At 35.2% G+C, this 22715-nt stretch overlaps 1 protein-coding gene across 17 annotated transcripts in view; it reads left to right on the plus strand.

The window, feature by feature from the left end:
• Positions 1-22715, plus strand: part of RFX3 (regulatory factor X3) — a 289212-nt gene that overhangs the window by 92477 nt on the left and 174020 nt on the right. For 4 of the 17 annotated variants that reach the window (XM_079927666.1, XM_079927668.1, XM_079927658.1 and 1 more), the window contains one exon: positions 9672-9731. The exons of the other annotated variants lie outside the window; for them this stretch is intronic. In XM_079927666.1, the coding sequence (XP_079783792.1) occupies positions 9672-9731 (60 nt within the window). The remainder of the gene's footprint in view (positions 1-9671; positions 9732-22715) is intronic. 17 annotated transcript variants of the gene reach the window in all.

The following is a 22715-nucleotide window of genomic DNA, read 5'->3' on the forward strand; positions in this document are numbered from 1 at the left end:
TGTGAATCATACTGATGTTGCTCTTTTCCATTACCACATAATGTTTTTCCATAATGTCTTTCTCCAGCAGTGAGAAACATGGTTCTCACCATCCATTTAGTACTTATTTGTTCAACCCCAGTATACATGTAAAGCAGTTTCAGAGTTGTTAACCTGTACCCTGCAATCCATTTTGAGTTAGTTTTTGTATATGTTGTGAGATGGATGAGGGTTCACTTTTTAAAAATATGAATATCCAACTGTTCCAGCAATATTTGTTTAAAAGGCTGTCCTTTCTCCACTGAAAAGCCTTTGCATCTTTGTTGAAAACTGGTTGTCCATTTAGGTATGGGTCAGTTTTGGAACTGTATTCTATTTGTTGGTGTGTTTGTCTATTTTTACTCCAATAACTTATTGTCTTGATTATTGTAGATTCATAGTAAAGTTTGAAATCAGGTAATTTTGTTAGCCCTCTTTTCTTCTTTTTCAAAGTTGTTTGTCTATTCTATGTCATTTGCTTTTTTTTATGAATTTTAGAATCACTTTGTCAATTTCTACCAAAAAAAAGCCTATTGGGATTTGGATTTGAATTGTATAGAATCTTTAGAACAATTTGGGAAGAACTTAACAATATTGAGTCATATAATCCGTGACTAAATAATACCTCTCCATTTATTTATGTCTTTAACTTCTTTCAGAAATGTTTTGTAGTTGTCAGTGTACAGGTCTTACACATCTTTTGTCAGATTTATTCCTAAGTGTTTCATATGTATTGATGCTATTGTAAATGGTATTGCTTTTTAATTGTAACTTCCAATGTTTGTTTATTAGTAAATAGACATATGATTGATTTTTTAAATATTATCACTTAACTTATTCCAGCTCTGGCCTTTGGGAGCTCTTCTAGGTTGGGTCTTGTGTCCCTTGGACTTACTTCCATCTTTTTTGTGTGTCTTTTTTTCCTTTTCTCAGCACTTTCTTGTTTTTTCACACTACAAGATGCCTAAGGCTCATCTTATATTTTCCGTGCCCAAGCCTTAGAATTAGCAATTTCTCAAAGGAGCCCTGGTGTCTTGAAACTGTTTAAAACTTAATAGTTCTTGTAGCTATTTTATAGATTCTGTCTGAGTTTCTACATAGAAGATCATGTTGTTTGTGAATAAAGAAAGTTTTACATCTTCCTTTCTCAATACCTTTCATTTCTTTTTCTTGCCCAGTTGCACTGGCTAGAACCTCCAGCATAACAAAGAACAGAAGTGATAGGAGCAACCATTTCTATCTTGTTCCTGCTCATAGAGGAGAAGCAGTCAGTCTTTCACCATTAAGTACGATGTTAACTGTAGGTTTGTCATAGATGCACTTTATCAGGCTAAATAATTGTTCTTTTGTTGTCTCCTCTGCAGAGGGTTTTTATCAGAAATGGATATTGGATTTTGTCAAATACGTTTTTGGTACCTTTTTTTTTTCTATTTTTTATTTATTTATTTTAAAAATACCTTTATTGGAGTATAATTGCTTTAAATGTTGTGTTAGTTTCTGCTGTACAACAAAGTGAATCAGCTATATGTATACATATATCCCCATATCCCCTGCCTCTTGAGCCTTGCTATCCCACCCTTCTAGGTTGTCACAAAGCATTGAGCTGATCTCCCTGTGCTATGCAGCAGCTTCTCACTAGCCGTCCATTTTACATTTGGCAGTGTATATATGTCAGTGCTACTCTCTCAGTTCGTCCCAGCTTCCCCTTACCCCCCGTGTCCTCAAGTCCATTCGCTACGTCTGCGTCTTTATTCCTGCCTTGCCACTAGGTTCATCACTACCATTTTTTTCAGATTCCGTATGTATGCGTTAGCATCCCGTATGTGTTTTTCTCTTTCTGACTTCACTTTGTATAACAGACTCTAGGTCCATCTACCTCACTACAAATGACTCAATTTCATTTCCTTTTATGGCTGAGTAATATTCCATTGTATATATGTGCCACATCTTCTCTATCCATTCATCTGTTGATGGACACTTAGGTTGCTTCCATGTCCTGGCTATTGTAAATAATGCTGCAGTGAACATTGTGGTACATGACTCTTTTTGAATTATGATTTTCTCAGGGTATATGCCCAGTAGTGGGATTGCTGGGTCATATGGTAGTTCAATTTTTTAAAGAACCTCCATACTGTGCTCCGTAGTGGCTGTATCAATGTACATTCCCACCAACATTGCAAGAGGGTTCCCTTTTCTCCACACCCTCTCCAGCATTTATTGTTTGTAGATTTTTTATCATGGCCATTCTGAGTGGTGTGAGGTGATGCTTCATTGCAGTTTTGATTTGCAGTTCTCTAATGATTAGTGACATTGAGTATCTTTTCATATGTTTGTTGGCAATTTGTATGTCTTCTTTGGAGGAATGTCTATTTAGGTCTTCCGCCCATTTTTGGATTCGGTTTATTTTTTTGATATTGCACTGCATGAGCTGCTTGTGTATTTTGGAGATTAATCCTTTGTCAGTTGCTTCGTTTGCAAATATTTTCTCCCATTCTGAGGGTTGTCCTTTCATCTTGTTTATGGTTTCCTTTGCTGTGCGAAAGATTTTTTTTTTCTTTTTTGCTGTACACGGGCCTCTCACTGTTGTGGCCTCTCCCATTGCAGAGCACAGGCTCCGGACGCGCAGGCTCAGCAGCCATGGCTCACGGGCCTCACTGCTGCACGGCATGTGGGATCTTCCTGGACCGGGGCACGAACCTGTGTCCCCTGAATCGGCAGGCGGACTATCAACCACTGTGCCACCAGGGAAGCCCTGTGCAAAAGATTTTAAGTTTCATTAGGTCCCATTTGTTTATTTTTGTTTTTATTTCCATTGCTGTAGGATAATCTCAATAGATGCAGAAAAAGCTTTTGACAAAATTCAGCACCCATTTATGATAAAAACTTTCCAGAAAGTGGGCATAGAGGGAACCTACCTCAGCATAGTAAAAGCCATATTGACAAACCCACAGCCAACATCATTCTCAAAGGTGAAAAACTGAAAGCATTTCCTCTAAGATCAGGAAAAAGACAAGGGTGCCCACTCTCACCACTGTTATTCAGCATAGTTTGGGGAGTTTTAGCCATGGCAATCAGAGAAGAAAAAGAAATAAAAAGAATCCAAATTGGAAAAGAAGAAGTAAAACTGTCACTGTTTGCAGATGACATGATACTCTACGTAGGTAATCCTAAAGATGCCATTAGAAAACTACTAGAGCTAATCAATGAATTTGGTAATGTAGCAGGATACAAAATTAATGCACAGAAATCTCTTGCATTCCTATACACTAACAACAAAAAATCAGAAAGATAGATCAAGGAAACACTCGCATTTACCATTGCAACAAAAAGAATAAAATACCTAGGAATAAACCTACCTAAGGAGAGAAAAGACCTGTATGCAGAAAACTATGAGACACTGATGAAAGAAATTAAAGACGATACAAACAGATGGAGAAATATACCACATTCTTGGATTGGAAGAATCAACATTGTGAAAATGACTATACTACCCAAAGCAATCTACAGATTCAATGCAATCCCTATCAAACTACCACTGGCATTTTTCACAGAACTAGAACAAAAAATTTTACAGTATGTATGGAAACACAAAAGACCCCGAATGGCCAAAGCAATCTTGAGAAAGAAAAGCAGAGCTGGAGGAATCAGGCTCCCTGACTTCAGACTCTACTACAAAGCTACAGTAATCAAGGCAGTTTGGTACTGGTACAAAAACAGAAATATAGATCAATGGAACAGGGTAGAAAGCCCAGAGATAAACCCACGCACATATGGTCACCTTATCTTTGGTAACGGAGGCAAGAATATACAGTGGAGAAAAGCAGCCTCTTCAATAAGTGGTGCTGGGAAAACTGGACAGCTACATGTAAAAGAATGAAATCAGAACACTTCCTAACACCATACACAAAAATAAGCTCAAAATGGATCAAAGACCTAAATGTAAGGCCAGACACTATAAAACTCTCAGAGGAAAACATAGGCAGAACACTCTATGACGTAAATCACAGCAAGATCCTTTTTGGTACCTATTTAGGTGATCCTAAGGTATTCTTTTTTTAGTTTCTTGACATGGTGAATTACATTTAATTCACCATCCCTGAAACCCTGAACTACCTTTGAAACCAATGATTGACTCCACTTGGTCTTGATATATTATCTTTTATGGATATTGTTAGATTTAGCTTTTTAGAATTTTTATTTATGTTTATGGGGAATATTGGTCTCTAGTTTCCTTTAAAAAATATCTACGTCGGGGCTTCCCTGGTGGTGTAGTGGTTGGGAGTCCGCCTGCCGATGCAGGGGACGCTGCTTCGTGCCCCAGTCTGGGAGGATCCCACATGCCGCGGAGCGGCTGGGCCCGTGAGCCATGGCCACTGAGCTTGCGCGTCCGGAGCCTGTGCTCCTCAACGGGAGAGGCCAAGACAGTGAGAGGCCCGCGTACCGCAAAAAAAAAAAAAAAAAATCTATGTCTGGTTTTGGTATCAGAGTAATGCTGGTCTCAGAGTATAGATTGGAAAGTATTCTTTCCTCTGTAATTTTTGGGAAAACTGTTAGGATTATTCTTCAGTGAAGCCATCTGGGCCTGCAATTTTTCTTGTGGGAATGTTTTTAACTATAAATTCAATTTCTGTAGTAGGTAGAGGTGTACTCACATTATCTATTTCTTCTTGAATGAGCTTTGGTAATTTGTGTCTTTCAAGGAATTGATTATTTTTTCTAAGTTGTCAAGGTTATTGGTATAAAGTTGTTATATTCCCATATGATCTGTCGATTAGTGATGTCACTTCTGTCATTCCTGACATCTTTAACTTCTGATCAGACATGTCTGTCTAGACATCTATCAATTTGTTGACCGTTTTAAAGAGTAAGCTTTCTGTTTCATTTACTTTTCCTGTTTTACTATTTTCTACCTCACTGAATTCTGCTATGATCTTTATTATTTACTCTCTTCTGCTTACTTTGGGTTTTAGATGCCCTGCTTTTTCCTGGTCTTAGGGTAGAAGCTGAAGTCATTGAGTTGAGACCTTTCCTTTTTTCTAATATAGATGTTGTGTACTACAGATCTCCCTCTAAAAACTGCTTTAGCAGCATCCCATAAAGTTTAATGTGGTGTGTTTTCATTTTTATTCAGTTGGAAATACTTTCTAACTCCACTTTTTGTTTCTTCTTTGACTCTTTGGTTATTTAGAAATGTCTTATTTAATTCTAAAATACTTGGGAGCTTTCCAGAGATCTTTCTGTTATTGTTTTCTAATTTAGTCCATTTGTGAGCAGAGAATATACTTTGTATGACTTGAATTCTTTTAAATTTGAGACTTGTATTATGGCCAGAATATTCTATATCTTGGTTTCTATCAGTTTTTGTTTCATGTATTTTAAAGCTCTTTATTAGGTGCATAAGCATTTAGGATTATTATGTTCTCTTGATGAATCGACCAGTTTATTATTATGAAATTATCCTCTGTATTCCTGGTAATAGTTCTTTTCTGAAGTCAACTTTTTCTGATATTGGTATAGCCACTCCAGTTTTCTTTTGACTAGTGTTAGTATGGTGTGTCTTTTTCTATCCTTTTGCTTTTACCCTGTTTGTGTCTATATTTAAGGTACATTTTTCAAAGACAACATATTGTTGGGTCTTGCTTTTTTAGGAGTGTGATAATATGTGTCTTTTAACTGGAGTGTTTAGATCATTTATATTTACTGTGGTTGTTGATATGGTTCATTGTAAGTGTGTCATCTTACTGTTTGTTCTCTGCCCCATCTGTTCTTTGTTCCCTGTTTCTCTTTTTCTACCTTCTTTTGTTTATTTGTATACTGTTTCTCCGATGGTTTCTAGACCCTTTAAGCATCCTGGTTGTCATTGTGTGTTACCTTCAATTTTTTAAAAGATATATGTAGATTAATTATGTCAAGGTCTCAAAGCCTGAATGTTTAATGTTTTCTAAATGTTTTTGACTAGGAATTTAAGGGTTTTTTCTTAATCCTAAAAAAAAATTGCTTACTAATTTTACATTTGCCATAATACTTAGATGTTAATGTACATCAATGTTTTAGTTGATGTTGAATGACCTTTTTTAGGATCAACTATTGGCTTCTGTGTTCTTTCCATTCCTTGATGCAAGACTTTTTATAAGGAGGTGACATACTTGGAGGCCGAGGGTGCTTACTTGTGAGGACCAGATGAAGCGGATCTTAGAGAAGCCAGCTTGTATTCCTAGGTTTATCAGTGTTCATCTGTCTTGATTCAGGATGTTTTCTTCCATTTTATTTAGAAAGAGGAGAAAAAGAAGAGAGAGAAATTATTAGTTATTTTCTATATCAGTCTACTCCTCCTCTCCCAAATAAAAGGACTAATGGAATGTACTTTTCAAAAAAAATGAGAAACATATTCCTATTTAATTTCAAAGAAGCACATCCAATATGTCATCCAGCATAGAGAACGCATTTCATGTCTTGTAATTTCAGTAGAGAAGAGAATGGCATGATGAAGAGAGAAAGGAGAGATGTGCTTAGGTTTAAGTAGTGATATGGTTATTTTATCAGGTTGGGAAGTAGGCAGATCAGCACCTGTCTGTCTTGGATCCTAGGAAGTGACAAATTATGAGCTCTATATGTAGGTTCCCAAGAGGCCTGTGTTTGAAATAGGCCATTCACTCTGGCCTGGAACTGAGAAAAAAGAATTTCTGCAAATTCCTCCTTTCCTGAAGTTGCCTTATCCCTAGAGGTTTTCCTTGAAGTAGCTTTGTCACTAGAGGATTTTTGTTGAAGTAGCTCTAGTTTCTAGAAGATATATAAATCAGGGTATATTTGTTCATTTTGTATTTTAAGTCTAGCTCTTAAAATTTCAAAGAAGCAGAATGTGGTACATCCCTATTAAATGCAGGTGCTTTCTGCCCTGTTTACTTCAGACAGTTGAGTGTCTATAGTGGTTAGAACTGATGATTTGTAAGCCAATGAATGGATGCCAAAAACTAAATGTCTTTCGAATACAGTGGAGCCTATAGTCTAGTCTCCATGAATATTAGGGCAGTGTGCCAACTACAGCTGGCTTAATTCTGCAAGCAGGAGCCCTTTGCAGAAGGACTCGTGGTAATTAACCAATTCAAAGTGCAATATTTTCCTTTCATTAATTTGGCAGAAAACAACTAAATATCTACAGCAAGAATGTTTTTGACATTTTCATTTGCTGCTTGGAAAGTAATGGATACTTTGAATTGTGCTGTAAAAGAAAACTGCTAGGATTTTGTCATTTTCATTTTAACTTCTAAATGTGGATTACTCAATTGGGAACATTTTTTTTTTTAATTAAGTAGGAATAGTTGGCTGCAGGGGTGACCAGAATTGACTCATATTTTGAGGTGATTGGTTTGTTGGAGATTCCTAGGGAGTTTATTGGCTTGGACCCATTACTTTTTACATCTCCTTTCTTATATGTCTGAGTAATAGAATTCCCCTTGGGTGTAATAATTTCCTATCCTTTCCCTCTTCTAAAGTTTATTTCTTTTTTTTTTCTTCCTCATGTTTATTTCTATTTCAAATATGACTTAGAATTTCTCTCTGTTCTGTTTCTTTTGGATTAAAGAAATATTTGTTATCTCAATCAGCTTATTCCAATAATTGTTCATTTTTTACTTTAAAAAAATGTAGTTAGGACCAGCCACCTGGAATGAAGTATTTTGAATAATTTTGGAACTAAGGGTCCAGTGATAGCGTATTTTTCCCTGGAGGAATTATTGAAATATTTACTTGTTTCAGGATATGTTAATCTTCTTAATATTAATCTGTTATCTTTTGAGAGCATTTATCTTTTTACTAAAAATAAAATCTGTTTAATAATGTTACTCATACCTTTGATTACTGGGGTCTGGTTATTGAAAACTTTATTTTAGTTATTTATTATTTTTATTTATTTGGTTTATTCCTCAATTTAACATTTTCTCCTTGTGCAATTTTGACACATATTAGATATTGGCATAACTCTTGAAATCCCAAAGAATAGCCTGGCCTCACAAGGAACTGGACCTCCTCATCAGTAAAGCCATTAGGAACCTAGCTACTAGTAATATTCTCCTCACCTTTTATGTTTGCTTTTATCTACATGTCTTATCGTTCTTCACAGTCTATAAATTTACTTTCACATGACCAAATATATTGTCACTTTTATGTTTTATTACCACAGTGTTCAATATACAATGAAAATTATTAGACATGCAAAAAACAAACAAATAAATAACCCAGGAAAATTTTATTCCCTAGTGAAGAAAAAAATAAATAAAACAGACCTTGAGATGGCCTAGATATTGGATTTAGTTGACAAAGACTTAAGTATGCACACCCATATCAGGACTTAAAAAAAACAAAAAACAGTTACTGTGGTCTTAATGAGTGAATAGATAGGATATCTTGGCAAAGAAATGAAAACTATAAAAAGGAGCTAAATGGAAATTCTAGAACTGGAAAGAACAGTAACTATAATTAAAATTTTATTGGTTGAGCTTAACAGCATATTGGAGATAGTAGAAAAATCAGTGAACTTGAAGCATATCAATAAAATTTATTCAATATGAAGAACCTAGAAAGAAAAGATTGAAGAAAGATGAACAGAGACTCAGGGACTTAAGGGACAACATCTAATGATTTAGCATATGTGTAATTGGAGTCACAAAAGAAGAGCATGAGAATGGGGCATAAAAATTATTTCAGAAATAATGGTTGAAAATTTTCTGTATTTAAAAAAACATCAATTTACACATCTAGGAAGCTAGGCACATTATAGTTAAACTGCTGAAATATCCAGTGGTTAATATGGTGGTGATAAGGAGACTGTCAAGTGGCTTTAAGTATTCCACCATCATTTTGGATGGAGCAGTTAACTTTATCTCACATAGGGAAGGATGTGGTGCAGGAAGGTAAAGCTGTTTTATACGCTTAAAAATATGGAATCATAAGGTCTTTCTACATGCCCAGATCCATTTTAAAATACAGGATTTTGCTTTTCATATTATAAAAATAATGCATGCTCATTAGAGGAAATATATGATAATATAGAAATAGAATATAATCTGCCTGTGATCAAATGGCTTTTGGCCCTTTTATTCTACCATGTTTCCTTTTCTTTCTTTTCTTTGTTTTTGCCAAGCAGTAGGAAACCATTTTTAAAAATACAGAAGTTTCTTATTTAAGACATATTCCTTTTTAAAACAATCCTAAAGTCTGATCTCTAAAGTTTTAACCTTAAATTAAGTTGGGACTGATATTCTTTCTGTGAGAAAAGCTTAGGTTGAATTCAATCCTCTCTCCTCTCTTTCTCTCTCTCAATTTCTCTCTCTGCCCCACTGTCTCTCTCTCTGTTTTAGAGATTAACTGATTGTGGATGAGAAATTATTCACAAAATTGTAGACCATGAAAATCTGCCATAATTTCTGTATTAGGAAGCCTGAATACATTTTTTTTCAATTAATAAGACAGTCAACTATGTGACTGAACTTTATCTTTTCTCCTCCCACATCTTGGGGAAGATATTGTCCACTAAAAACTGTCTATAGACACCTATGAATATTTTTTTTTCTCAATCAAGTGATATGTGGACAAAATGAAATTGATTTTTTACCTGAATGTCACCAAAGACAGCTTCCTGTTTCTTGTTTATTTAGATATTTTTTATCAGAGGAACATAGATCGGAATCTGCAGTGTTTCTCAAAATTCCAAAGTGGTAAGTGAGACCATTTAAGTCTTTTCTTACCAGTATTTAATTACTATTTTTTTCTGTATAGTTCTTAACAAATATTTTAAATGATGAGTCACATTAATACTGGGGTCCTTTGCTTTTAACAGCAGCTTTCTTTTTAGCAATTTTACCATCTGGTAGCTTTGTACTCTCGTTATTAAAAGTTCTATATCTGTATCCTCAGGGCTATGATTTATTTGGAACCTGAAACAGGGTTCGAGAGGAATAGTGAGAAGCTTTGTGGAGCAGAGGCTACCTTCATGTTGTCCACATTTCCCTCATCCGTTTGGAGCTGAATTCCAGAAGTTGATGGCTCTTTGACCCAACTTCTAGTTGATTGTGGCAGATTGAGAATAGAGATGGCACCATCTTGTTTTCACCCCACCAATTCAAGAAATGTAGCCCAGACCCTTTAAGTCTGAGGCTCATGTGGAGGAGGAAGTTAAAATGAATCTAAAAACATTTACAAGTTTTAAAATACGTACTAATACGAAATATCCACATAGGACAAATAAAAGCTGCTCAACAAATGGGGACTTAGATTATGTTTGTATTTAACACCAGAATTACTTTAGTAATGAATTTGGCTGTAAATTGAAAAACCAGTTTTAAAGTCTTATAGATACCTTGTGCATTCTAGTCTTTTCCTTTGCATGAAGTTCCTGCCTTCTCAGTTTTTGTTGCAAGTAATAAAAACGATATTTTTTTTTAAAAAAATGACTCAATGAATATTGGCCACAAATGAAATACATTAGCTGATGTAACTCAAAAATCCAAAGATAGGGCTACTTTGGGAATGATCCGGTGGCTCCATGACTTCCTTTCTTTATTCTGGCTTCCTGGTGTTGGCTTCATTCTGATATTGCTGTCTTGGTTCTGATTTGGCTCCTAAGGCTTATTGCTCCCATATTTACCTCCACTCGAAAAAAGAGTATTTGTCTCAGTATTTCTAACAAAAGTCCTGATATTTATTCTGATTCAGCCTGTGTAGGTCATATTTCACCTCAGAACCAATCACGGTGGCCACGATAGTTGAAAGTTGTAATTGTTGAATTGTGCTGGACTGTGTGTTCCATCCCTGAAGTAAAGGGTTGAATTAACTTCTTTGGAACCCTTGGATCCCCAAATTAAAGTTCTGTCTTCTGGGAAAAGAAAAGAGGAGAGTAAATGTGAAGGGAGGTGATTAATGTTCACCACATATGCCATCATACTTTACATCTGCCTCACAGTTAAGATGTATTTTAAACTAACCTTTCTCATTTCCAACATTAGGGAGCTTTTTTTCCCCCTGAAAAGCAGGAAAAACAATTTTCCTGGTCAATTATTTTCCATTTATAGGACAGCTTGTTATCTTTTTCTGTGTCAACAGTTTTTGGATCATTAGGTAATTCTTGAAATTTCATCAGAAAGTGAATCATTCTAAAGTGTATTTTATTTTCCCATACTGTGGAATTTTACCATTAGGTGGCTTATACCAACCAGGAAATCTGCATTGAGTATGTTAGTGATGAACAACAATATATTTTAAAAAGCAAAGCACAATTTAAAAAATGTATTAAATACCAAAATATGAAAGGCATGGTACTAGTAGCAAGTATAAAGTTCAGTAATTTGAAATCATAAAATTCAGTTCAAGTTTTATAAAAGGGGTAAAATATATTCTAAAAGAAGACTCTTAGAGGGCATCTAATATGTCACACTAATTCCCTTTCCAGTAAGCCTGACAGGAAGAGTTTAGCAATGAGAATTCAATAACTACTTTCTTAGAAGCTTCACATTCCATTGTATCTGGAATATAGTGAATATTCAACAAATGTGATTTGATTTTTAATTTGAGCTCCCATTAAAGTAATTATTATCTTCTGTATATTGAGGGCAAAATCCCTGTGTTTATAACTTTCACCCAGTAGGTGTCTGTTTCTTCCCCTTAGAGAGTAGTGCTTCATACATATGAGGGCAACTATAGGTCCCTATTTCATCTTGTCACCAGACAAAACATTCATTCATGTCTCATGTATGATAACATTGCCAACACACTCACCATTCAACTTACCTTCCTCTTAAATTTTTTTCATTTTTAGTTTGCTTTAAGATGTTCACAGAAGTAGACACCATACCCTTGATATGATCTGAACAGTACAGTTCATATAGTGGGGATATTTATTTCCTTGTTCTAAATATGTTACTTCCAGAATGTTTTTAAATCGCCTTAGTTGAAGTACATGTATTATAAAATGCACAATATATACATTAAAATATACTCTTTAAAAGTGCTCAATTGAGTTTTTAAAATTTTATATCCATGTAATCACCACCACCACAATTGATATAGAACATTTCTATACCCCTCAAAACTTCCTGTGCCCACATCTGACTCTCAGCTCCAGGCAATCACTGATCTGCTTTCTAGAATTCCACATAAGAAATGGAATCGTACAACGTGCACTCGTTTGTGTCTGGCTTATTTTGCTCAGCATAATGTTGCGATTCATCCATCTTGTCGTATGAATAGTTCTTTTCTTTTATTGCTGATTAATATTCCATTTAATGACTATCATGACAGGTCCATTCACCTATTGATGGGCATTTGATTGTTTTCAGTTTTTGACTATAACGAACAAAGTTGCTATGAACATTTGTGTACAAGTCTTTGTTCAGACAAATGTTTTCATTTTTCTTGGATAAATACCTGTGAGTGGAATTGCTGGGTCATATGGTTAGTGTATGTTTAACTTTAGAAGAAACTTCCAAAGTACTTTGTGAAGTGATTGTACGTACCGTTTTACATTCCCATTGTCAGTGTAATAATAGCTCCAGTTCATACACATCCACTCATTGTTTTAAAGGTGAGTAGAATTCTTAGCATATGTTTGGATAGTTTTAAATTGATGTTAGGAAAGCAGTCTGTAGGCATCCAGAGTCTCCATTTAGTCTGACTAGTCTGTAGTATAGTCCTAAAATTAGGAAGTAACTTGTTTTCATCTTTTATCCTCTTAGGATTGCCAGTTTTCTCTCAGATCTTTAGCTCTCTGACAAAAAGTACTATTTTTGTAGAGCTTCTTTTTCTGTATGTTTGTTTTTTTAAATATAGCTCCATTGTGACAGTCCAGTCAGGCATTATACTGAAATCATATTTCTGAAATACTTTTCTCCTTTTGAAGTTATTCATGTTTATAAAACCCCTTGCTTCTCAATGTGTCTTATATGTAGCAGATCTTTACACATAGCAGGTGCTCAGTCAATGTCTCCTTGTTTCTTGAATACTATGTTTTCACTCCATAATATGTATTATTTGCCTCCTAAGCGAGTAGCTAAATTGGGCAGAACTGTAAATAAATCTGACTTTTTATTGAACCTTCTTAACTAGAATAATGAGTGATTCAAATAGTTGAATTTGATCTGTAAATCAATTCGAAGATCTTTTATTCCCCATAGCATCCAAGGGTAGAGAAGAGGTGCTTCTGATAAAGCAGTGGTCAATGGGTTTCTCCTTTGCTGTCTAACAATTCCAAATTCATTTATATTGTAGACTCTAAATCCTGTAAGCTGGGACAGATCCACTCTATGCCAGGGCAGAAGAATCATAGTGTTTTTGCCTTTGACTTTAGGTCATTCCTTTTTTAAAATACAAATACACACACATGCACCACCATCACCATTAACAACACAGAAAACCCAAATTTGCTTCAGGATCAGTTTGGTAATGTAGGGAAACGTTTATAAGGCTGAAACAAGACCAGCTTTCCTCTCACATGAGAGGTACATATGTGAGGATGGTTTAGCTAAAGATCTTTCACCTGGAGTAAATTCCGTGAATTGACTTTTGTTCTCCAACTTCCCGTTTTGCTGGTCCTTTCTATAGCCACTTCTGCCCTTTCTTAGGCACCTTTTCTATTCTAAAGAACAAATCAGGTCTCTTTTTCCAAATGCCTCATGCCCTCCCATTGTTTTTCTTTTCTTTCCTGAAAATTCACTTATAACAAAACATAGTATTTTTGGCTTTTGGAGTGAATAGTTCCCATCGACAGGGCTGTAGACCCTGTTAATGGACTCAAGTTACCTGTTGGAGTTAACATTGTGATAGGCTTTCATGTCCATTGTGTTGGGGAGAGTAGAGCAGAGAGGCAGAGAAAGAGAAACTGTGTAGAAGGAAATGTTTAAAGGAGACAGCATCATTCTACCAGGGTTACTTTCTATATTTCATTTATGTCATATCGCATCCCTACAACTACCATAAACAAGTCCCATGCCTTGATTTCCTCCCCTGTGAAATAGGGATGATATCCTTTTTTCCTATGTCATTGGGTTAGTGGGATGCTCAGATGATTTCATATAGGTGAAGGACTTGGAATGCTAAGAGTTTTTAATCACCTGCTATTCTGTACAATAATAAGTACTGGATAGTATTTGTTTTAAAAACGCACACTCCTCCTGTCATATGCTTTCATAAAATAGACTAGAAAAATGTTAACAGTGGTTATCTCTGTGGAGTTGGATGTCTGTAGAGTTAAATATTCATTTTATTTTAAGTTTTAGATGAAAGGCAGATATTCAGCTCTTTAGCAACTCCATTTAATCACTAGAGGTTTCTTTTCCATTGTTTTTGCTGGCATTTTCCACTTACTTCGTTTTGACATGCTCCTCAAGACCTTGTAAGCTTTGAGTTCAGAAAGATTGTAAACACTTAATATGATGATCTAGGTAGTTCTTTAGAGGTTCATTAGTATATTATTTTGCTGCTTATTGTGGCCTAGTTTATTATTCTCAGTGTTTTTTTTCTAGGTCAGTCACTGAGTGAGGCCAGCCTGCAGGGAACAGGAGATACCGTATTGGTCCACTAGATACTATATTCATTATTTATTGCCTGCCTGCTTTTTATGGCATGTTGTAGAAATATTTACGTCTGAGATTTCCACAAATTTCATTATTCCTTAGGTCAGTTTCTGTTATAGCCAGAGAACGTAATAGAAGGGAATCCATAGTTACTGGTTGCAGGTTTGTCCTAGGGATATCTTTGGTTGTGCAGATCAGGATCTAAGGGATTTAAATGGACAAAATGGTTTCTGTCCATTGGGTCCTCTAAATGAAAGAACCAGGAATGAAGGGAGGTAAGGAGCAAAGGAAGGAATGGAACTGATGATTAAAAGTAGGTAGGGAAAAATAGTGGTTTATAAGAATAATTGCTCACTTTGTCCAGTATGGAACCTGCTTCCTTCAATTTGCCCCTTTTCCTTTATCTGTGTGGGATACAGCAATGTATAGCTGGAAGACGGAAATATGCAGTTAGTTTTTGGAAATAATAGAAGTTAAGTTCCTGCTCACTTAATAGTTAAAGTGACCTTAGGGAAGTCTCAATTGAACTTCTTCAATTTCTTCACCTGCAAAATATAGTTATTAATAAAAATATCTATACTATATCTTCATATGACTATTGTGAGGATCAAATAAAATAATGTATATAAAAATACTTTGTAAGTGGTAAAGCTTAGGTAATTTTTTTTTAACATCTTTATTGGAGTATAATTGCTTTACAATGGTGTGTTAGTTTCTGCTTTATAACAAGGTGAATCAGTTATACATATACATATGTTCCCATATCTCTTCCCTCTTGCGTCTCTCTCCCTCCCACCCTCCCTATCCCACCCCTCTAGGTGGTCACAAACCACCTAGCTGATCTCCTTGTGCTATGCGGCTGCTTCCCACTAGCTATCTATTTTACGTTTGGTAGCGTATATATGTCCATGCCACTCTCTCACTTTGTCCCAGCTTACCCTTCCCCCTCCCCATATCCTCAAGTTCATGCTCTAGTAGGTTTGTATCTTTATTCCTGTCTTACCCCTAGGTTCTTCATGACCTTTTTTTTTTTTTCTTATGTTAGCATACAGTATTTGTTTTTCTCTTTCTGACTTACTTCACTCTGTATAACAGACTCTAGGTCCATCCACCTCACTACAAATAACTCAATTTCGTTTCTTTTTATGGCTGAGTAATATTCCATTGTATATATGTGCCACATCTTCTTTATCCATTCATCTGTTGATGGACACGTAGGTTGCTTCCATGTCCTGGCTATTGTAAATAGAGCTGCAATGAACATTTTGGTACATGACTCTTTTTGAATTATGGTTTTCTCAGGGTATATGCCCAGCAGTGGGATTGCTGGGTCATATGGTAGTTCTATTTGTAGTTTTTTAAGGAACCTCCATACTGTTCTCCATAGCGGCTATATCAATTTACATTCCCGCCAACAGTGCAAGAGTGTTCCCTTTTCTCCACACCCTCTCCAGCATTTATTGTTTCTAGATTTTTTGATGATGGCCATTCTGACTGGTGTGAGATGATATCTCACTGTAGTTTTGATTTACATTCCTCTAATGATTAGAGCTAATCAATGAATTTGGTAAAGTAGCAGGATACAAAATTAATGCACAGAAATCTCTGGCATTTTTATACACTAATGATGAAAAATCTGAAAGTGAAATTAAGAAAACACTCCCATTTACCATTGCAACAAAAAGAATAAAGTATCTAGGAATAAACCTACCTAAGGAGACAAAAGACCTGTATGCAGAAAATTATAAGACACTGATGAAAGAAATTAAAGATGATACAAATAGATGGAGAGATATCCAATGTTCTTGAATTGGAAGAATCAACATTGTGAAAATGACTATACTACCCAAAGCAATCTACAGATTCAATGCAATCCCTATCAAACTACCACTGGCATTCTTCACAGAACTAGAACAAAAAATTTCACAATTTGTATGGAAACACAAAAGACCCCGAATAACCAAAGCAATCTTGAGAACAAAAAATGGAGCTGGAGGAATCAGGCTCCCTGACTTCAGACTATACTACAAAGCTACAGTAATCAAGACAGCATGGTACTGGCACAAAAATAAATATAGATCAATGGAACAGGATAGAAGAGCCAGAGATAAACCCATGCACATATGGTCACCTTATCGTTGATAAAGGAGGCAAGCATATACAGTGGAGAAAAGACAGCCTCTTCAATAAGTGGTGCTGGGAAAGCTGGACAGGTACATGTTAAAGTATGAAATTAGAACACTCCCTAACGCCATACACAAAAATAAACTCAAAATGGATTAAAAACCTAAATGTAAGGCCAGACACTATCAAACTCTTAGAGGAAAACATAGGCCGAACACTCTATGACATAAATCAGAGCAAGATCCTTTTTGCCCCACCTCCTAGAGAAATGGAAATAAAAACAAAAATAAACAAATGGCACCTATGAAACTTCAAAGCTTTTGCACAGCAAAGGAAACCATAAACAAGACCAGAAGACAACCCTCAGAATGGGAGAAAATATTTGCAAATGAAGCAACTGACAAAGGATTAATCTCCAAAATTTATAAGCAGCTCATGCAGCTCAATAACAAAAAAACAAACAACCCAATCCAAAAGTGGGCAGAAGACCTAAATAGACATTTCTCCAAAGAAGACATACAGATTGCCAACAAACACATGAAAGAATGGTCAACATCATTAATCATTAGAGAAATGCAAATCAAAACTACAATGAGATATCATCTCACACCGGTTAGGTAAGTATTTGATGATGATAATAATTGATGACCTCGAACAGCCTTCAAAGCCATCTTAGACTTCTTTCTTTGCTCTGGGCTTCTGTCTTTAGGTTTCTGTTATCTTCTTGGTAGGCATTACGCTCAGTGAACCACAGAATGTTCCATTAATACTAGTACATGAGTGTTTTCCTGGCCTCGATCCTTCTCCCAGTGATGAAAGCTACTGGTTGATAATAGTTACAAAAAGTTTGAGGAAGGCAGCGCACATGCCGAGAGTTTTAATCTACATCTGGGTGGCTGAAGGATGGATAGAGGCTGAGAGGCAGCTTGAAGGACAAGCAGCACCGTAGGCATCCACATGCTTTCTGCATCATCCAGCTAGTCTCACTCACTGCTTTTCTGTGCCATCGTGAGAAGCTTCCTCATAATTTTGAGTGTGAAGAAAAAGTGCCTGTGTGGTATGAGGAGAGGAGAAAGGTGTTTTACAAATGCTAAAGTTATGGGTGAAATTTTAGTTTTGTTATTAAAGGTATAGAAAGCCTTCTCACCTACTTCTCAAAACAGTAGAATAGAATAAGTCAGACTTTATTTGGTATCTTATTACCATATTGATTCAGGCACATGCTCATTCAGCCCAGCTGAGGAGGCTTTGGTGTCATCGTCAGAAAGACGAAGCACCTATTATAAATAGTAGTTGTTATTAAAACATGAAAATTTGGAGCTACTTAGTAAAAATATACCTGTTTTACCTGATTCTGTAGAACACATAAGAGACACATGAAATTAATTAAGAAAAAAAAACTTGTCCTTTTGATATTTGGAAGAAATTATAAAGTATAATTATATCAATTTGGTATTCTTTACAATTTGATAGTACAGCATCTATTTTTGTGCTTTTAGTAATATATGCAGCATTGAAAGCATTGAAGTTGCATAAAATAAAAAATGTGAAATGTGTTCCACATTTATTTTGTTTTCACCAAATGGAATTTGTTCAAATAAATACACTGCTGAATGCTGCCTTTTATCCATTTTAAAACAAACTTAGAAATGAATGTTTTGTCATTTTAAAAATATAATATTTAAATCCATAAATTCTAGTTGAATGGAGCCCATTAGAAGGAATAGATGAAGGCAACAGGATAGCCCTTTTGTGTAACTTTAGTATCATCTCATATGTTGATAGTATTACATTTGTTGGTTGGTCCAAAAACACTCCATGTAATAATTTTTCATTGGATCATTGTCTCTTGCCTTGAAAAGAAATTGCCCCAGCTTTGTTTTGACATTGGCTTTCAATTAACTTCTGAGCTTTTTTTTTTAACACTTATGAATTGGAAGCAACCCATTTTTCTGTGCTGATATCCTATTTCAATTGATGTCACCTAATTAAAAATAAAGTCATTGTCTTGACTAATAAGCCTCAAGTAATTATAAGTCAGTACTATATAATAATAGTTGTCATTTATTGAGCTCTTACTATGCATCAGGCACTATTTGAAGCCCACAAAAGCTGTTAGCTTATTGAATCCTTATCACTTTGGGAGGTAGGAACTTATTCTCATTTTACGGTTTATTCCTGTTTTACAGTTGAAAAAACTGAGGCATGGGTGGTTAAATAACTGGCTTGATATCATGGTTACTAGTTGTGGTAAAGCCAGAGTATGAATTCAGGCAATGTGGACTGAGAATTTAGTACCCTTAATTATTATACTGTGTGTGCAAGTATAGAAAATTTACATATAAAGCACAAAATACATTAATCAGACATAGGCACAGAAATGTGCACATCTGTTTTATGAAAACTTTATCTGCTTTTATTAGATGAAAATAGGCATTTAAAGTATTCAGACATTTGTGTAATGTAGCTACTAGCAGAGACTGCTCATTTTAAAGTATTTACTATTATAAACCCTATTAAACAAATTGTATGCTCTTCCTGGAACCATTTCCTCTATAAATTTTGTGAATTTACACATTTTAGAAAGATTTCTAAAATCCTTCCAGTTTCAATATTTTATGAGTTCATGATCCTCGTTCTTTTATTCTTAATTCCTGGTTTTGCTTACTTGAAAATCTGACGACTGATTGATTTAACTCTTTTTTCCTTCACATTTATTGAGGGCGTAAGTCATCTCATAAATGTTGTATTTTCATTTTCATTCAGTTCAAAATACTTCTAATTTGCCTTTTTATTTCTTCTTGGACCCATTGGTTATTTAGAAATATATTACTTAGTTTCAAAGTATTTGGTATTTTTCCTAATATTTTTGTTATTGATTCTAATTCTGTTGTGATCAGGCAACTTACTTTCTAAGATTTGAATCCTTTGAAATGTACAGAGACTTGTTTTGTGATCAGAATATAGTCCGTCTTGTTAATTGTTCTGTATGTACTTGAGAAGGATGTATATTCTGCTATTGGGTGGAGTATTCTATAAATGTCAGTTAGGTCAAGTTGCTTGATGGTGTTGTTCAAGTTTTCTATATCCTTACTGATTTTCTGTCTACTTGTTATATCAAGAATTGAAGGATGGGTTTTAAAATTTCCATCTATGATAGTAGTGCATTTTACTATTTTTTGTTTTTCAGTTCGGTCAGGTTTGGTTTGTGTGTTTTGATGTTCTGATAATAGGTGCATAAACATTTAGCATTGTATCAATAAGTTCTCTTGATGAATTGATTCCTTTATCATTATGAAATGTCCCATTTATTCCTGGTAATATTTCCTGCTTTGAAATCTACTTTGTCTGGTGTTGATATAGCATTGTATATCTTTTTCAGTCCTTACTTTTAACCTATCTGTGACATTATATTTAAAATGGATTTCTTATAAACAACATTTAGCTTGGTCTTTGTTCGTTAAATGATTTGACAATCTCTACCTTTCCATTGGTGTGTTTAAAGTACATTTTATGTGATTATTGATAGGTTAGGTTTGAATCTACTATGTTGCTATTGGTTTTCTATTTGTCCTAGCTAATCTTTGGTTTCTTTTTCTTCTTTTCTTGCTTTGTTTTGGATTACTCGAGTAATTTTATGATTCCATCTTATCTTCTTTATTGGCTATTGCCATACCTCTTTGTTTTATACTTTCAGTAGTTACTGTATGGTTTACAGTATGCTTCCTTAACTTGTCATACTGTACCATCATGTAATATTATACCACCTCCTGTACAGTATAAGAAAAGCCAGTGGTTCTCAGCAGCAGCTGGGGCAATGGGTTGGAGGACCATACTAGAATCATGTTTGGTGCATATGTGAGGACTTTGAAAAGTGCCTCACTTCAGATGCCCTCCTACTGGCTTGTTGCTCCTCCCATAAGAACATTAATAACACCCTTCCTTTTTGTGGATGAACAAAATGAGGCTCAGTTTAAAGTGACTGCAGTAAATGGCAAAAATAGGCCCAACATAGCATAATGTAAGGAATAGTGGTCTTGAAGTCAGCTAGACCTAGATTTGAATTCTAGCACTATTGCTTGCTAGATATATGACCCTGGATGAATTATTTAACCACTCTAATTTTTATGCCCTAAAATATAGATAATAATCACCTCATAGCGTTGTTGTCCTATGTGCTCATATAATATTTGTTTTCTATCTTGATTGTCAAAATTAAATGGAGTAGCATTTATAAAGTACCTAGTTAATTAAATTGCTTGGCACACTGTAGGACTTCAAATATACTTGCCATGTAAGGATCATGGAAGTTATTGCCTGACTCCGAAGTAAGTGCTTTTAGTTTACTTTCACAGTCAAGTATCTCTTCAAACTTTATTCTGTCCTTTAGACCTGGAAACATTTGTTATGTGTGTCAGGGAAGATAAAGTTAATGTAGATGAGGTTACCATGAATGGGTGTGATAATTAAACGAAATAGGTTCAGAGTTCAGGGGAGATCTAAGTTGTGAATAAAGCTTCAGGAAGGCTAGAGGCTAGGGCAATCAGAGACATTAGCCTCTAAATCCTAGCAGTGGACAGAGAGAGGTGTGGTATGAGAGAGAATATCATCTTGCGTCGCATTGTACAGCATTTGCAAAGAGGCAGTTCCCTATTAGAATTTAGGTCGATGAGAAGAAGAAGGACAGTAGATTTGAAAGTCATCATAATATACAAGTGAATATTAAGGCTGCAATATTATTCAGGGGACAGTGTGTGCATAGTGGAACACAGAAGGACAAGAACGTATCTTCAGGGAATAGTCTTTGTTAGAGAATAAAATAGGAGGCAGCCAGGAAAGTTAAGGCTTCCCTAATCTTGCCATTTTTCCAGTATCTAAAGGCAGTGACCTACATTCTACAAGTGAATTTTGAATTTATGGTGTACATAGGTTGTGAGCATAATTTATTAGTTTATTACTGTACCTATTAAAATGATATATGTGCTTTTTTGGTAAAACCCCAAATATTTCTGGGGGACTTTCAAACTGGCATGTGTAATGAACACTAAAGAAGGCCATGATGTTTTTAAATTTTTCACTGACTTTGCAGGACCATGATTTTATTCTTAAGAGTGCCATTCTCATAACAGTGAAAATTTCAAATGTGAAACCCAAATTTTGTTTCTATTAACTTGGAATATGAAAAACAAGCAAAAAATTTCAAGCAGACTGGAGTATGGCAAGAACATAGATTTTATAGTCAGATGGAGTTCCATGTGGGTCCTGGTGTCTTTTATTGGTGGTAAAACTTTGAAAAAGTATTTCTGGACCTCAGTGTCCATTTTTATAAAGTAGAGAACAACATACATTTTTACAAGGTTGTAATGAGAATTAAAGTATTAAATTTAGTGGTAGGCACTCAATAATAAATGGTGGCTTTTTTTAAAAAAATTGAATATAACTGAGGAGCTGAGGTTGGAAGAGAGCAATTCTGATTTATTGGTAGAATCTTTTGGGTACAAAACACCAGACTTAACTTTCTTCATGTTATCTAGGTGGAGGGTATAATTTTTTTTCTGTTTCCTGATTTATTACTTAGTATTCATCCTCCCACACTGAGATACCATGCAACAAAGCTTAAAAGGTTTTTCGCTTGCAGCCTTACTCACAGTTGCCAGAAGAACTGCTGTATTACAGAACTTAGCTTATGTTTGTTCCAACTATCTTGACTCTAAAGGTGTTAAAAAGCAGTGAGCTAGTAGGTTAAATTCCACATTCAGGAAGCACTGGTTTCTTGTCTTCAAAGCAAGGAGAAAAGGAAGCAGGGACGAATTCTTCAAAAAATAGTGTCCAGTCTAAAAAAAAAAAAAATAGTGTCCAGTCTCTGCAGTAGATAATTTTTTCTATTGAGGTGGGTTTTTTTCCCCCTCAAGTTAAACCTATACATAAAAAAAGCATAATCTAAATGATGAACGTGGGCCATTTAAAAATAAAATAGAAGGAAAAGAGTTCACTTCTGAGCAAATCAAAGAA

Source organism: Stenella coeruleoalba (assembly GCF_951394435.1).
Source record: "Stenella coeruleoalba genome assembly, chromosome: 7".
NCBI lineage: Eukaryota > Metazoa > Chordata > Mammalia > Artiodactyla > Delphinidae > Stenella > Stenella coeruleoalba.